This window comes from Mesoplodon bidens (assembly GCF_964165515.1).
Source record: "Mesoplodon bidens genome assembly, chromosome: 17".
In the NCBI taxonomy this organism is placed as follows: domain Eukaryota; kingdom Metazoa; phylum Chordata; class Mammalia; order Artiodactyla; family Ziphiidae; genus Mesoplodon; species Mesoplodon bidens.
In genome coordinates, this window is record NC_138174.1 from 16,672,892 (window position 1) to 16,688,920 (window position 16,029).

The following is a 16,029-nucleotide window of genomic DNA, read 5'->3' on the forward strand; positions in this document are numbered from 1 at the left end:
CCCGTGTCCCCTGCATCGGCAGGCGGACTCTCAACCACTGCGCCACCAGGGAAGCCCCCTCTGCGTGTCTTATTGAGTATTTGTTTGCATTCTGTCTCCTCACTAGACTAGGAGCTCCTTATGGGCAGGGACCCCGTCTGCTTCACAGTATAAGATTCTCCAGCATTATGACCAGATCATAAGAGACGATAAATATCTGGTGGGTGGATGGTGAATAGTGATGGGCATTCCGGCTCCTTTACTCCAAGGCACAGTCAGATTTGGTTCCCAAAGGGCACTTGGATACAGAATTAGTAGAACTGGTATTCTCCATCCTTGGCTATCACTGGCACCCAGTTTATGCTGCAGGAGAATTTAAAACATGCACAATTGTCTTCAGCGACATAGTGACATTTACTAACATCTGTGCTGCCTGCAAACCTATCCAGATGGTGAATATGCTGAATTTAATATACTCCAAGTTCGACAGGTTAACCAGTGTCCACGATGTCTACAAAGTAAGCATGTGGTTGCTCTGGGGTGCATATCCCTGTGTGCCTAGGCAGGTCACGTACCTGGCGGTGGGTCCTCCTTTTCCTCTCCCCTCACTGGTCTGGGGTTTAGTGTGGATAAGAGTGGGGAAGGGAGGAAGAACTAAAAAGGAATTAGAGATATTTTAGGATTTTAATTTTTAAAAAATCCTCTTATACTACCCAATGCTAAGATTGCCTTTGAGGGGCATACTGTTTCCCCAGAGAATAGTACTCCTTCATTTCAGCAGCAAGCCTAACCTAAATAATGTGGATCTAACACACAGCATCATACAATGACCCCAGGAGCTTTGTCTTCTCTGGGACTTGTCTCCACCAAAAGCAGAAAGCCCTTTTGGCTCCATCATGGCTGTTTCCTGAGCCATTTTTCTTCTCACCTTTTCCCTCATGCCTCTAGAAAATAACCACCAGCTTTACTATGGTCCTTCTATCAATACATGGAAAATGACAAAAATATTTAGTGTTATATTTAGTGCATTAAGAAAACCCTCTGAATCCCCCCCTTACCGCTGCTCCTTACAGGTGGAAGCAATAGCAGATGCTTCTATGGTGGTAGGGGGTGTACCAGTGCCTATTGGAAGCCACACTCAAAGAATAGCTAACTTTGCCTTGGGGATGAGAATGTCTGCAAAAGAAGTGATGAATCCTGTTACTGCAGAACCCATCCAGGCAGAGAGCACCTGAGTTCTTTGCTTAATACCAGCCACCTCGCACAAAAAAGTGGAATTCTGTTTATTAGTCTGCTCGGATGGTTACTGGGTATGTGACAGTCATTAAAATTGGTCATTTCTCCCAACTCGTCTCTTCTCTTGCATATGTTACTAAGAAATAGAGATATTAGGATGTTATTCTCTCAAATTTGAGAAGAGGCTGTGGAGCTCGGGATTGTGATGCGATTCACGCTGGCTTCCTTTGTCCGTGACCGAGGACAGCGCTGAGCACGTCTCCTCACTGACTTTGTAGCGTTCGATCCATAGGGAGCCAGCTCACTTCTAACTCCTGCCGTTTTGTTCGAGACTTTCAACAAGTGGTTCAGGTTTACTCAACAGCCCACTTTTCTTCGCTTAGGGAAACTGTATATCCAGCGTGCCGTCTGACAGGCTTGGAACTCAGGCTGAGGTGTGTAACTGTCTCCAGCCAGCTGTCCAGACACCGGGGTGCCAGAAGGTATTCAGAATAGCTTTCCCTTCAGCACGTGGCCACGAGCGAGACATCTGCTCACCTTTCTCACAGGAATACAGGAAGCTACTCTTCCACGTACAGAAGTTTGTTCACACTGTAAAAGTTGGACACGTTTGGTGATGAAAAGTAAATGTCTTCTTCTGTCTGCTCGGCTGATCCTAACTGCCCCGAGGTGGCATAGAGCAGTGTCTCAGTCTTTTAAAATCTAGATCCCTTTCCCACTCCTGCCAGTCAGATCTTCAAAATAAACAGCCAACTAAAAATAAATAAAGCCAATTATAAGATGGAATAGGATTTTCCCAAATGATAATCCCTAGGAAGGAGATTCTGAAAATGCACCACATTTGCCATCACCTCAATGATTTGGAAGCTGAGAAATGCTGCAGGTCCTGGTTATGGTGTCCATGGCAGTCTTCAGAGTAAAAGCTGGCCATGTATCATGTCCATGATACCGGCCCATTGCAAACACAGATACAGCTGCTGAATAAAACCCCCAATGTAATAAATTAAAAGATCAAGATGGGGCTTCCCTGGTGGCGCAGTGGTTGAGAGTCCGCCTGCCGATGCAGGGGACACGGGTTTGTGCCCTGGTCCGGGAAGATCCCACATGTCGCGGAGCGGCTGGGCCCGTGAGCCATGGCCGCTGAGCCTGCACGTCCGGAGCCTGTGCTCCACAACAGGAGAGGCCACAACAGTGAGAGGCCCGCGTACCGCAAAAAAAAAAAAAAAAAAAAAAAAGTGGGTTCTGTTACAATTGAATATACATATGGGAAGAAAAATGAACCTCAATCCTACTTCACTCCATTTATAAACATTAATTTGATATATATGACAGACCTAAATGATAGAACCATAAAGTTTCTTGAAGGAAATATGAAGAATAACTTCATGACTTTGAAGTAAGCAATGATTTCTTAGCGCTTCAAAAAGCACAAACTATGAAAGAAAAACAGAGGTTAACTTCATTGTTCTAAGCCAAATTGTGTTCCCTTTGAAATTCATATGCTGATGCTTTAACCGCCAGTACCTCAGAATGTGACTGTATTGGGAGATAGGACCTTTAAGGAGGTAACAAGTCAAAATCAGGCTGTTAGGGTGGGTTCTAATCCAATCTGACTGGTGTCCTTATAAGAAGAGAAATTTGGATACATGAAGAGATACCAAGAATGTGTGTGCACAGAGAAAAACCACATGAGGACACAGCAAGAAGACTGCCATCTGCAAGCGAAGCAGGGGACCTCAGGAGAAACCAAAGCTGCTGACACCTTGATCTTGGACTTCCAGACTCCAGAACTGTGAGAAAGTAAATTTCTGTTGTTTAAACCACTCAGTTTGTGGTATTTTGTTAACCCTAGCAAACTAATACATTCATTGAAATTAAAAATGTCTGCTTATTAAGGAAAATGCATATATAAAAATCACAGAATGGGAAAAATATTTGTAATACATGTATACATCTGCCTTGTGATCCAGGAATTCTATTTCTAGGTATTTTCCTGAGAAAAATGAAAAATGTATGTCCATGAAAAGATTTGTAAAAGAATGTTCACAACAGCTCCAAATGGGAAATAACCTAAATGTTTGTGAAGAGAACACTGGACACAATAAATTGTGATATATTCTTACAATAGACTAGTATTTAGAAATAAAAGAATGAACTACTGATACATATAAAAGTATGGGTGAATCTTAAAAACATTGATTTGGATAAATGAAGTCTGATACAAAACAGGATATACTATATGACTCCATTTATGTGAAGTTGCAGAACAGGCAAATTCATCTCTGGGAGAAGAAATAAGAAAGTGGTGACCTCTGCAGGGAGGGATGGACCTTAACTGAAAGGGGCACAAGATAATTTTGCAAAGGTGATGGACCTAGTCTGTATTTTATTTTGGATGGTGGTTACAGGGATATTTGCCAAACTCGTGGAGCTAAATACTTTAAGGTCTGCATTTTATGTATGCCTTTTATGTAAATTATACCTTAATTTAAAAATAAAAACAAGAGTATCTGATGGTCCCTTTTCAGTGAGATTCTCTCTGCAGATCAGAGTGGGCATCCCTACGGCACCAGTCTTGGCAGGTGTCATGGGGGACAAGATGCCATGGAACTGCTTGTTTGGTGACACTGTGAATACAGTCTGTAGGATGGAAAGTCACGGGCTTCCCAACAAAATGCATCTTAGCCTCAGGGCCTACAGGTAACCATTCACTTATTCATGCCTCTCTTTGTCCCTTTTTCTTCCAGAAGGTAGAGTACCTAGTAGCCACCAGGTGGGGGTAGTGGAGGAAGTCTGTGTTTTTCCTTCCAAGCCACACTTACAGAGGACATCCTGGCAGACAATTTATATTGTTGAGTCTCTACTATAAGATAGTTTTTGCTCTCAAGGAGCATATGGTCCAGTTCAGGGATTGGCAAATTATAGTCACAGGCCGTATCTCGGCTGTTGCTTGTTTTTGTAAATAAAGTTTTATTGAAACACAGCCAGGATCTTTATTTACATATTATCTACGGCTGCTTTCATGCTACAACAGCAGTTGTGTTTGTATGGGATTTAAAGCAGAAGATAATCAAGTGAGAAGGTTTTTACTTCTATTTAGGATGGAAGAGACCTTGGCGTGCTGGCAGGCTGAGGGGAGGTGGCAAGTGAAGAGGGAGCTGAAGATAAGGGAAGAGGTGGTCCAGGGCGCCAAGCGTTGAGGAGGTAGGAAGGGAACGTGGGTGGGATGCCCTTGAACAAGACATCCTCTCAGATTGGGGGAAAGGATGGGTGTGGTCAACGGGATGAGAAGGTGCAGGGTCTCCGCTCTAAGGGTTGTAGTTTTGTGGATGGATCATGGCTCGAAGTAGGAGGCATGGTCAGCAGCGTGAGGGTGACGAGGGCAGGTGCTAAATGCGGGAACGTGATGAGGATGGTGAAGGTCTGCAATCTCCACAAAACTGGCCAAGACGAGGGAAGGTTGATGAGTGCTGAGCCCTGGCTGAGGCAGCTGGCCATGAATCTGAAACGTTGCTGGTGTGCACCGTTCTGTGGTTTGTCTCCACCATCTCTCAGCGGCCAGTAAATACATAAGCAAGTCCATGTTCCGTAGTCATCCCACAGCCCTGTCCCTTTGCATGGTCCCCTCCCTGTACTCCTCTTCTTGGGTCCCAGACTCCTCCTCTCGCATCACCCTTCCCATTGCAGCCGACTCTCAAGTTGCAGACCTGTGATCTTTGGATATCAGGGGCATTTTTCTTTTCTCTGGGCAGAGCCCTGGAAAATCAAGGTTTTGAAATAATTTGAAATAATTGAAATAATTGAGAGGGGTGAAATTGAAGTGAAAGGGAAAGGGAAAATGACCACATACTTTGTGATCCGGAACTTGAATGCTTCAGAGGATGAGATCATGGGGAGACCTCAAGCTCAGCTTGATCCCGAGGGTAAGCAAAAAAGATAAGCCTCGTCATTTGTGCTGCTTTTTTTCCCTTACAACTTCAGCTGTGTTTAGTGAGCTCCTTGGGTTTGAGGGCCAGCGTGGGTACCATCCCTGCCCACGCCCACGCTGCAACCTTCCATTTGGTAACAGCTCCTGAGGATCCGTGCCACCAGTTTGCCCTGAACACTCTTCTGTTGCATCCTGGATGTTAGGATGTCTCTTGAGTTGGCCTGATGGACCCAGCCTAAAGGGTCCCTCATGCGTTTGTTTTCAAGGTTCTTCCCTGTCCAAGGAAGGGGCTTTTCCCTCAGCCTCTCCTGCAGCTGGGGGAGGATTTCACAGCCTCCCTCTGCTCTTCAGCCTCCAGGGAGGCTCCAGACAGGCTTTCTTCACACACTGGCAACTTCCACCTTCCTCATTGTCTGTTGGCTTTGAAAACGGGGAAGAAAGACAAAATCTGTGACTCACCTGGCTCCAGTAACGGCAAGAGAGTGAGTTTAGGTTAAAACACCATTTGGGGGGCTGCCCTGGTGGCGCAGTGGTTGAGAATCTGCCTGCCAGTGCAGGGGACACGGGTTCGAGCGCTGGTCTGGGAGGATCCCACATGCCGCGGAGCAACTAAGCCCGTGAGCCACAACTATTGAACCTGCACGTCTGGAGCCTGTGCTCCGCAACGAGAGAGGCCGCGACAGTGAGAGGCCCACGCACCGCGATGAAGAGTGGCCCCCGCTCGCCGCAACTAGAGAAAGCCCTCGCACAGAAACGAAGACCCAACACAGCCAAAAATAAATAAATTAATTAATAAACTCCTACCCCCAACATCTTAAAAAACAAAAAAACCCCCACCATTTGGCTGGAGTCCACCAAAGAGGCCTCCTTCAGCTGTATGGAGGAGCGCATCCCCGCCACACGGTCAGGGTTTCTTAACAACCGCCCTAGTTAATGCTGGGAAATGCTGACCTGAAGGGGAGACCCAGTAGCCGAAGGCAAACCTTCCTGAACCTCTGAAGCAAACTGGTGAAGGAAATGGATTCATTCTGACAGAAGCTAATCTTTAGCTGCTCCTGGGGCCTGCAGAGGAAAATCTCTAAATCCAGAGGTTCCTCGTTTACGTAGCTAATTTAGGAAGGAAGTCTCTTTGGGACAAATGAATTATAGTTACTGTTTTTAAAAGTGGGGCTATACCAACGAGGAGACAGGACTTTGAAAGCTTTTTAAATGGTTTTGGTGGCACTGTCATTCTAATAGCAGCTCACCTTAGTATGCCTGTGAGCTGTGACTGGTTTTGGCCACATTTTATTGCTGGAGACACTTGAGATAGAACATCTACATTAAAAAGTAGAAATAGCTTTGGCGAATAAGAACCAGGAACCACCCTTGCTAGAGCTTCTGAATTTCTAGGCTCTGGGCGCTTCACCCACCGACATCGCCTGTCAGGACAGAGGGCTGTACAGGATTAACAAACTAGGTGTGCCTAGCTCACACCTCCCAGACCCCCCGTGCGGGTGGCTCTCAAGCTGGAAATTTGAGAAACAGGATTCTAGAACATGGTCTGGGTCAGTAGAATCTAACCCACTTTCAGTTCTGAGCTGGAAACAAAACAAAACAGAAGTGAGTAAGGATGTCTTGGTTGAAGATCTCAAGATGGACCCTGAGAAAGAGGACAGGGAGAGGATGTGAAAAGGGCGGAGGGGACAGCCCTTCCCGGACTCCAAGCAGTGTCTGGTGCAAAATGGGAAAATGCACCCAGGTAGGTAGGGGGTAGGTAGCCCCCGGTTATGGCTTATAATAGAGGAAAGTCACACCCTTCCTCTGGGCGGATGTCAGCCCCCAGCCGAGCCCCTGGCCAGGTATCTCTGTGCAGAGAAACACAACCCTGTGCGTGTGGAACACAGAAGGGATTTGGGGGGAATCTCCACCTCTCTCCCTCTCTCTCTCTCTCTCTCTCTCTCTCTCTTTTTATTTATTTATTTTTCATGCTTCTCTATATTTCCCTCACCTTTCTGGAAACCCCATTTAGAGTTCGGCGATCCCGGTGCAGTTAAGCTTTTGAGGCAAAGCAGCAGTGAGTGTCTGTTACAGAGGATAGCGTCCCAGGGATCTTTCAAGAACCATTCCTGGTCACTGAGACCATTTCATAAGACAAATGAGACAGTCCACGTAAAGAGTTAGAGCAGCTTAATAATCCTTGCAAAGAGTTAGCTATTGTTTTTTTAACAGACATCTCTTAAGTTGAGTGTCGCTTGAGCCCTTGGTGTTGGGCACTGCCCCAGTGCCTTTACACTTCCCTCTAGTTTGATCCCAGAATATGAGGTTGAGGGAATGACCAGCACCCTTCTATTCAATTCCAGTGAGAGGAGACGGAGCAAAACTTCCCTTGCTCTGATCTGGGGGCAGGTGGAATCTTGGATTCTGGAGCATGAGAAGCTCAAAGCAGACTTCTGGCCATCACCCAGAGGCGTTTTCCTCCCCTCCCCTCTCCCTACCTGCTTACAGTTAGCATGTTTCTGACAGTGTTCAAGCCCTGAACAGTTGTCCAATGCTATTACAGTTTGGAATGTAACATTCATAGATTCATTCATTCAGTAATGTTTCTTGATGCTCCAGGAACACAGAGAGTGGAGGCCAGGCATTATGTGGCATCTGTGATGTTCCTTGGACTAAACACATGAGGTCCCTGCCTTCACACAGCTTGGGTTTGAGTAGAGGGAGACAGCCAACGTGTAACAAAATAAATGAGATTTCAGGTAGTGATGAGCGTTAAGAAGAAAATAAAACTGAGTGATGGAGAAGAGGGCCAAGAAGGTTTCTTGGAAGGAGCAGCATTCTTGGTGGGAAAGAGCCACTCGGCTCTCCAGGTGCAGGCTTCCGGGCAGCACCATGTTCTAAGGCAAGACACAAGCTTGGCAAGTTCAAAGGATAGTAAGAGGGCCAGCGTGTCTAGAGAGGGATGGGAGGGGCAGGGAGCTGGAGGAGACGAAGTCAGGGAGGTGGGCAGAGCCGTGGAAAGCCTGGCCTTGCGCTTCCCTATCCACACACAAGAAGTGTGAGCATGAAGCACGGGGCAAGCTAGGAGCTGCTGGGTCTCCATGGGGACACCCAAGGGGAGAAGACCTCTGCCATCATATTCCTCAATGGCTGCTCCATAAACAGCTCAGAGGGGAGCCCTAAGAACGCCTGCTCCAGGAAGGCAAAGAGATTCATTTTTCAAACTTCTGCTGCGTAAGGGGGTCCCTCCATGGGAGAAACCAACAGGGCTGGGCAGGGCTGGCCTCTGGCTTAGAGGTGAGAGACAAATTTCTCATCTGGGACCCTGATGTAGTACCTCTTTTAACTGCTGCTTCCCTGGACAAAAACTAAACCCAACAGCAAGAGAAGGGGAAACTGAGGCCACCTCAGTTTGGCGGGTGTGGGGAACTGGAAGGCTAGAGAACTGATATTTGTTGTCCTGGGCATTTTACCTGCATGATCGTATTTGATACAAGTCCTGGGCTACACCAGTCACGTGCCTAGTCCCATAAGAGAGGCAGGAAACTTGAAGTTCAGAAAGGTTGTATAATTTGTACACGGTCCCACAATCAGCAAATGGAGGAAGCAAGACTTGCTCCTCAGGCTGTCTGTCTGCGGCAGCCCACGTCCATGGGAGCCCTCCTTCAGGAAGAGACCAGATCGATTTCATAGCTTCCCCAAGCATAGGCAGTTGCACTTGGACTTCTTGGCTTCAGGATGGCCCAGCCATGTTTCCGTCAGATCCCCTGAGCCCCACCTGAACAGATTTCTGATTGTTGGGTGTGATTAGCGGAGTTGTGAACAAGGAATAGCTCACGCGCTGGGGGTGAATGGGAAACCGTGTCTTGTGAGCCGGAGGCTTGGGGAAACGCAGACAAAGCCAGCTGGGCCGCGGGCCTCAGGAGAGCCCCCCAGACCCAGACCCACTGAATCAGGAAGTGCTTTTAACGTTCGAGTTCACCAGGCTTCTTCCTTATCACTGATTCTGCCTTGAGGGATTCGTGTCACCTGCCCCCAGGGCCTGCCTTTTCTTTTCATCCCGGTTGAGGTCCCAGTTCTCCTGGGTTTCTAGCTACACCTGATAACGTCCTGCTTAGCTCTGAGGTAGGTGAGGGCTGCCCCCACTCTCACCTCCAGTCCTGGGCCCCTCTGTGGGCGTCATCCTGGGAACCACCAGGAGCCACCAGGCTGGCAGGACTCCCTCCGGAGGCCAGGCTGTTGGGTCTCGATACCTCAGAGACCAGCCTGTTTCCCAAGGTCAGGAAGCCAATCAAGGCTCTGCTCACCGATCAACCTCACCAGGCTGTCACCTGCTTGCCAAGCCTGCGACTGCTCCCCAGGGGCACGCATTTCCCCCTGACTGGGCTCCAGCGCCGTGCCTCCCTCTCGCTGGGAGAACCCTGGCTCCTGAAGGCTCCCCCCGGGGCCTGGGCAGTCCGCGGAGCTGCAGGGGCGAGGCGCGACCCACAGAGCCCTCTGTGAGCGCAGCTGAGACGGGCCGCCCTCCTCAGCCCTACTCTGCCGGGGGGGGGGGGGGGGGGGGTCGGCCGGGAAGCCCAGCCAGCGCCTGCGGGGCGGCAGGAACCTCTCCAGCCGGACCCAGGCCTGCAGGCTCCACCCAGGACCTCATTTGCACTTCAATAACACGCTTTTCTTTCACTCGGCTCTGTATCTGGGTGTTAGATGTGTCAGTGGAGAGACTCCCCAGCGCAATTAAACGGGAGTATTGAGCCGGAGAGAAATCATGTGTTTGACTCAGATATTTAAGCAACCACCTTTCAGTATTGACTAAAAAATTGGCCTTCCAGCTGTCCCTGCTGGCAGGCTCTTCTGGCATCTCTTCAGACCCCTGTTAATGTGTTTTTCAAATTTCAACTTGCTTCAACTTGTCTCCAAGCTGATTCTCCGACGATTATCGTAATGGGTTCCAGGCTGACCCGCGTACGGCGCTTAGGCAGGCAGCCCGGGCTGCTCTCTGGAGGCGACCCCTCCCCATAAATCACAGGCCGTGGGTGTCCACTTGCCGGGTTCATGGCAGGTTAAATCAGCTCGGAGGACTTCTTACAACAATTCCTAATCGTTCTGGAGAACTTCAGCGCTGAGGGTCTCTCTCCGGACTGAGTCTAAGCAGCACGCCTGCTGGGGAACTTCCCAATTCCCTTCATATTTCATTCCCACCCCCATGGGTAACTCTTGGATGGGTTTGTGGTCACTTAATTGCCAGGGTCCTTGCCCCTGGCTTTACAGAGCCTTGACGATACAAGTGCCTTTCCCAGACGTGTCCAACGAGCTGAGATCCAGCTGGTTTGGAGCCCAGCTGCGGAACCTGGGCCCTCGGTCTCGCCTCCAAAGCTTTTCAACAGCTTTTCTGAGGCCTTCATGAGCATGGCTGTCAAACTTTCCCAGTCTCTTCTACTTGGGGCTGATGAATGGCATAGCCATTTTTAACCTCAGGCTTTCTAGAAGCTGACCTGTTAACCCAGCAACGTTTCGTAGAAGGAAGATCCTGGGAGGTGTAAATGAACTCTTTACAAATAAGCAGGTAAATACTGGAGGAACATGCAACTTTTGGGTAAAGTCACTGGTTGTCAGCTTTGGTATCATTGGCCGGGATGTGGCATCAGAGCTGTGGGTGGGAGGGCATCAGAATCACCTGTGGTTGACGGTACAGGTGGCGGGGCCTCGTGCAGAGAGCGACTCAGCAGGTCCAGAGCAGGGTTTGTTCCACTCTGGTTTGTCAGCCATCTCCACGGGGCAGTCGGATGAGCTGCTGGGCCCAGGAACCGTTGTCATAGTGGAAGGAGCATTGGCCTTTAATCAGAATTCCTGGGCCTGGATCCAGGTCCTCATATCCAGTCACCAGCTGTGTCGCTTCGGGCGAGCCTCAGCCTCTTCGCTTCATTTTTCTCATCCTGAAAGCACAGGTGATAGAGTGCCTGCTTTACGAGGGAGGTGGCTTTGAGGAACATATGAGATACTGTGTATCATCCGGAAGCTGTAAAGTGCTGAAGACAGGTCAAGTATGCCAACTGCTTAATCACTTAGGGACCCTACTGTTGAGAATTCATTCACTTAAAAAATATGTGAGTCTTGGTACAAAACTGTAAGTGGTACTACAGGGGTTAAAAAATAATACTGGTTTGCTGCACACAGGGAGCTTTAGATCAGCGGGCAGAAGGAGAGGCCCAGGCAAGGTGAGCGCAGGGTGTTACAGGGCTGACAGCGAGCACAGGTGAGGCTGGAGACACACCGAGGACTTGAAAGACTCTTAGAGGACGTGCAGCTGACGGCAGGAATGGGCATGGCAAGGATGTGGCCTCTGCTCTGATCCCTGGAGAATGCAGGGGCTTCTGGAAGCTGGAGATGTAGTTCCTCCAGGGCATGGCCTCTTTTGCCCATGGACAGAAATAGGAAGCAAGGGGGTGGGTGATCCTAGAATGGCAACCCCTCCCCCAAGTGTGGAGACTCCATTGAACCCTTTTCATCACTAGGATAAAATTCTCTCACTGATGGGGTCTCCCTCCACAAATATTTCTAGCATCCATGGCTCCTTTCTCTGTTCACACCCATGAACACTATGGTGCGGTCAGCCTGCCCCCCACCCCCCCAGAGCAGGTCAATTTATTGGAAAATTAACCCTGATGGAACCAAGCGGGAGGAGATAAGGTGCTCCACACACGTGGAGACCCCTCAGAGTAAAGGCCGGAGCAGGGCAGGGTGGGAGTTACGGGTGGGGTGGGATGGAAAGGTCAGCAACCGTCCCTGTGCTGGGAAGGACCGGGACGGGATACTGGGGAGACCCGACAGAGTCTGACTTCAGGCTCCAGCCAAGCCCCCTCCCCAGTGGGGGAGAATCAGTACTGAACCAAGTTGTGATTTCCCATATCTGATTCTATCTAGGAGGTTAGAAACAGATGCAGAAATGCAGACAAGGAACTATTTTAATTGCAAATGTAAGAATCCCTTCTTGTGGGACTTCCCTGGTGGCGTAGTGGTTGGGCGTCCGCCTGCCAATGCAAGGGACATGGGTTCGAGCCCTGGGCCGGGAGGATCCCACATGCCACGGAGCAACTAAGCCTGTGCGCCACAACGACTGAGCCTGCACTCTACAGCCCGCAAGCCACAACTACTGAGCCCACGCGCCACAACTACTGAAGCCCACGCACCTAGAGCCTGTGCTCTGCAACAGGAGAGGCCACCGCAATGAGAAGCCCGCGCACTGCAACAAGGAGTAGCCCCAGCTTGCTGCAACTGGAGAAGGCCCGCGTGCAGCAGTGAAGACCCGACGTGGCCAAATTAAAAAAAAAAAAAAAAAAAAAGAATCCCTTCTTGTAACCCCAAATCATATCATATCCTTTATGACCACAGAGCCCTGCCTGTAACATCCAGGCGATGACCCAAATCCCATGTATATTCCCCAAGACAACAGCGTTCTCCCAGACTCCACCTTGCTATCACTTCTGCACCGCTCCCCCCCAACCCCCCCCCGCCCCCCCCCCGCCCCCCGGCCAAGTTCACATTTGACAACATAGCATGTGTGATGGCTGTTTTCCAAACAGGGGAAGATTTCTTCTGCTACCACTCTTTTCATTTAATCCATTCTTAATCTACATTGAAATGGGTTTCTGTGCTGCTTTTAATTATTTATTGGGCTGCGTTAGTTTGCTCAACTAAGGATTGTTTATTCATTTACGTTATAGAAGGAATTATTATTTTTTATAACCAGAAAGTGCAGATAAACCGAAAGAAGAAAACAAAAGCACCTGTTAATTCCATCACCCAGAGAGACTGTTGTTAAAATTTTGGTGCCCATCCTCCCAGACTTGTGTGTGAGGATATGTGTGTACACGTGTACTTTTTGTTACAGAATTGGGATTATCACATATACTGTTTGGTAAACTATCAGGTGATGAATTTCTTTCCTTTAAACATTTAAAACATTTCAAAACACATTTCGAGTTTTATAAAAAAAAAATAATGTGCTTGAAATGGTACACTTATTTCCCATGGTGCTACACACCAAAAGCCACATTTACTTTGTATCAAATGGAAAACCCAATTATCTTGTACCTCTGCACATTTGCATCCATTTGTGATGACCCTGATATTCTGAAGTTGCCTCTGAATTTTCCAAGAAGGACTAACCAAGTTCAATTTATCTTTGGTATTTAGATTATTCCTGGTGTCTAGATATCAGTAATCCATGGAAGATGTACATTGTAATTCTCAATTAGTCAGAAAATGTAATTAGCCAGAATGCTGCATTTCCTAACCCTGCAGGATAATGAGCATTAAACTGTAGCAAAATGATGCTCCTAATAGGCAGTCCTCAGGGGCTGTGAGCAGTGGTCTCATGGGAGCAAAAGATGATGAATGAGAATTTATCTCAAGTAAACAAGGAAATTCTTCCACCATCTGGATTGTGGAATTGCACTGGGGTAAAATGTCAAATATATATGTGTAGAAATTCCAAGAGAGTCTTGCAATTCCATGTTGACCAAGTCTCGTTTGAATTGTCAGGCAGCATGAACTCAAAATTTGGCCTGTCCAGCTTTCCGTAGGCCATCTCAGTTCTTCCCCCAACACAATCCTAGCTGGTCATCTTTTTCTCACTGTTAATCAGGGGGTTTTCTCTCAAGGAGAGAAAGGGGAGAGTTTCATAGGAGTGAAATGGGAGTAGGTATGGAGGAGGACCACAGTTAAGACACAAGTGAGAAAATGAGACACGGCCAGGTTAGAAGAGAGAAAATTGTGCTGTGGATGCAAGAGAATGGAATCAGCAGTGAAAAGCTAAGTTGAAAATTTTTTGAGAAGAGAAATTGGAAGAAAAACATGAAAAGGTGTTGCATAAAGGGGAGACTGAGAGATTTGTGAAATATTATTTCCTAGTGTGGAGTTTACGTCCAGAATTTTTTGTGAGAGGTTAAGCCAGAAAATAGATTATTCATCCTGGTTACAAAGAAATCTTGGTGCCGTCTGGAAGCAGAAGCACATCAGATACAGAGCCTGACTGTTGATAGGTAGAGACAGTTTTCTTTGCTATAGTCCCTCTTTTTATTTTATTTTTTAAAGCAACTCCAACTCCTTCTTGTTCAGTTTTTTATTTTTGTTAGGGTAAGCCCTACTTGGGGTACAATTACAAAGACAAACCAAATAAGTGCTGTGATCACGGTACTACTTTATGGAGATTTTCTCTCATAGGTTCTTATAACATTTCTGTGAGTTGAGTAGGAGAAGGATGTATGGTCTAGTATCCTGTTACATCTGGAGAAGCTGAGGCACAGGGAGACACTAGATGGGGAGGCTGAACCCTTTTCTGATGCTGATGGGCAAACTGGAGGCAGTACTACTCTCTCTCAGTAGGAAAAAAAAACTACATTCCCATCTGTAATCAGTTCCTTTTTCCTTTGTTTGCGATGGTGCCAAAACAAAACAGAACTCAGACTTTTCAAACATACTGTCCTTATCATTTATCCTGAATGTTTCCATTTTTGAAAAATTCAATTCCTTTTAAAATTATAATAGGGCTTACATCTCAAAGAAAAACAATACTGCAATGAACTCTGTAATTCAAAGTGAAAGGGATAAAGGGTATTTGGAATAAGACTAGTAGTGAATTAGCAAAAAAACAAAACCAAAATCCCACCCCATATGGGAATCATCTATTTCCAAAGAGCATAAAATACTGCCGAGCAGGAGTCAGTCTTTTGCATGTGTGTGGAGTGGGGTGGGATGTGCCATGATGCGCAAATGAACCTGTAGTTAATGACAACTCCACTTAGCCAGCTCCCGTCTAAACCCATACCTTATACAAATGCCGCATCTGAGGGGTTTATGAACCTTGTCAGTTTAGCCCCAACTTCTGCATGAGCAAAATACTCCCTGTGAATCATCACCCAGAGTTGCCCCAGTGACATGGTTCTAGATCCGCCAAATTCTCACCTCATCCTGGGCCTGAGCCTGGGAGACACTGGGGACAGGTCCAGTAGCCCACGTTTTTCCACATGTGTCATCAATTATGTTCATTAATGACTGGTCCATTAGCAAATTGAACTTGCCTCCATCTGATTGTTTTGTGCTAAAAATTACCCATTGCTTTTAGGATCTTAAAACAGAGGTAATCACTGATCCAGGTTCAGGAGAAAGGGAGGTGCTAACAGCCCCTAATGGCAAAGGAAGTCATCCATTCGTCTGGGGACCGAAGGCTGGAGACAAAGCCCCGCCTGCATTTCCTGAGTTTTAGAACTCTAGAGCTTCAAATCAGATATGAGAGCCTCTCTGAACTTGACCGTCTCTGGAACAATGATTAGTGTAAAAAAAAAAAAAAAGAAAAGAAAAAAAGAGACAGAGAGAGAGAAATGGGAATATAGATTACTGTAAAATCTTCGATGCTGACCTCTCCAAATGAAAGTGCAGGGTGAGCAGGAGATGTGTCTCTACCCAGCCTCCTTGTTTCCATTCCTTCCGAGTCCCGCTCCCTCCCTCCTCGTTGTGGCTCACAGACCCAGGTTCTTTTTCGGTGCCTCCCCCATGGGCTCCTTCCCACACTTAGAAATAAGAATTGGCCTCTTTGAGTTTGTGCTGTGTGTGGGGGGGCATTGTATACTCACTTTGTAGAAGGCATCTAATTTAATTATCACAACAACCCTGGGAGGAGGATATAATTGTTATTTTCCCACTTTTCAGATGAGGACAAACGAGAGGTTAGTGATGAACCATGGCAGCACTGGGTCTGAACCCTGTGTGTACGGATGCTCAGACCTCGTAGATTGTCACAGGGCAGCAGGTATGGAGGCTCAATGCTGTTATGTGAGTTAGGCACGAGTAAAGATTTGGTAAGTGACCGACAAGATGACACAGCCTGACAAAAGATGTAACAAGGCAGA

General features: G+C 47.5%; 1 protein-coding gene across 1 annotated transcript in view; it reads left to right on the forward strand.

Moving 5' to 3' along the window:
• LOC308605023 (guanylate cyclase soluble subunit beta-2-like) overlaps positions 1-6,814 on the forward strand; it is a gene marked incomplete at its 3' end in the record, with an annotated part of 43,255 nt that extends 36,441 nt beyond the window's left edge. The window contains 7 exon segments of the mRNA XM_081214692.1: positions 249-497; positions 1,053-1,199; positions 3,761-3,915; positions 4,968-4,995; positions 4,997-5,138; positions 5,495-5,625; positions 6,536-6,814. Coding sequence (XP_081070818.1) covers positions 249-497; positions 1,053-1,199; positions 3,761-3,915; positions 4,968-4,995; positions 4,997-5,138; positions 5,495-5,625; positions 6,536-6,814 — 1,131 coding nt within the window.
• Positions 6,815-16,029: the final 9,215 nt, after the last annotated feature.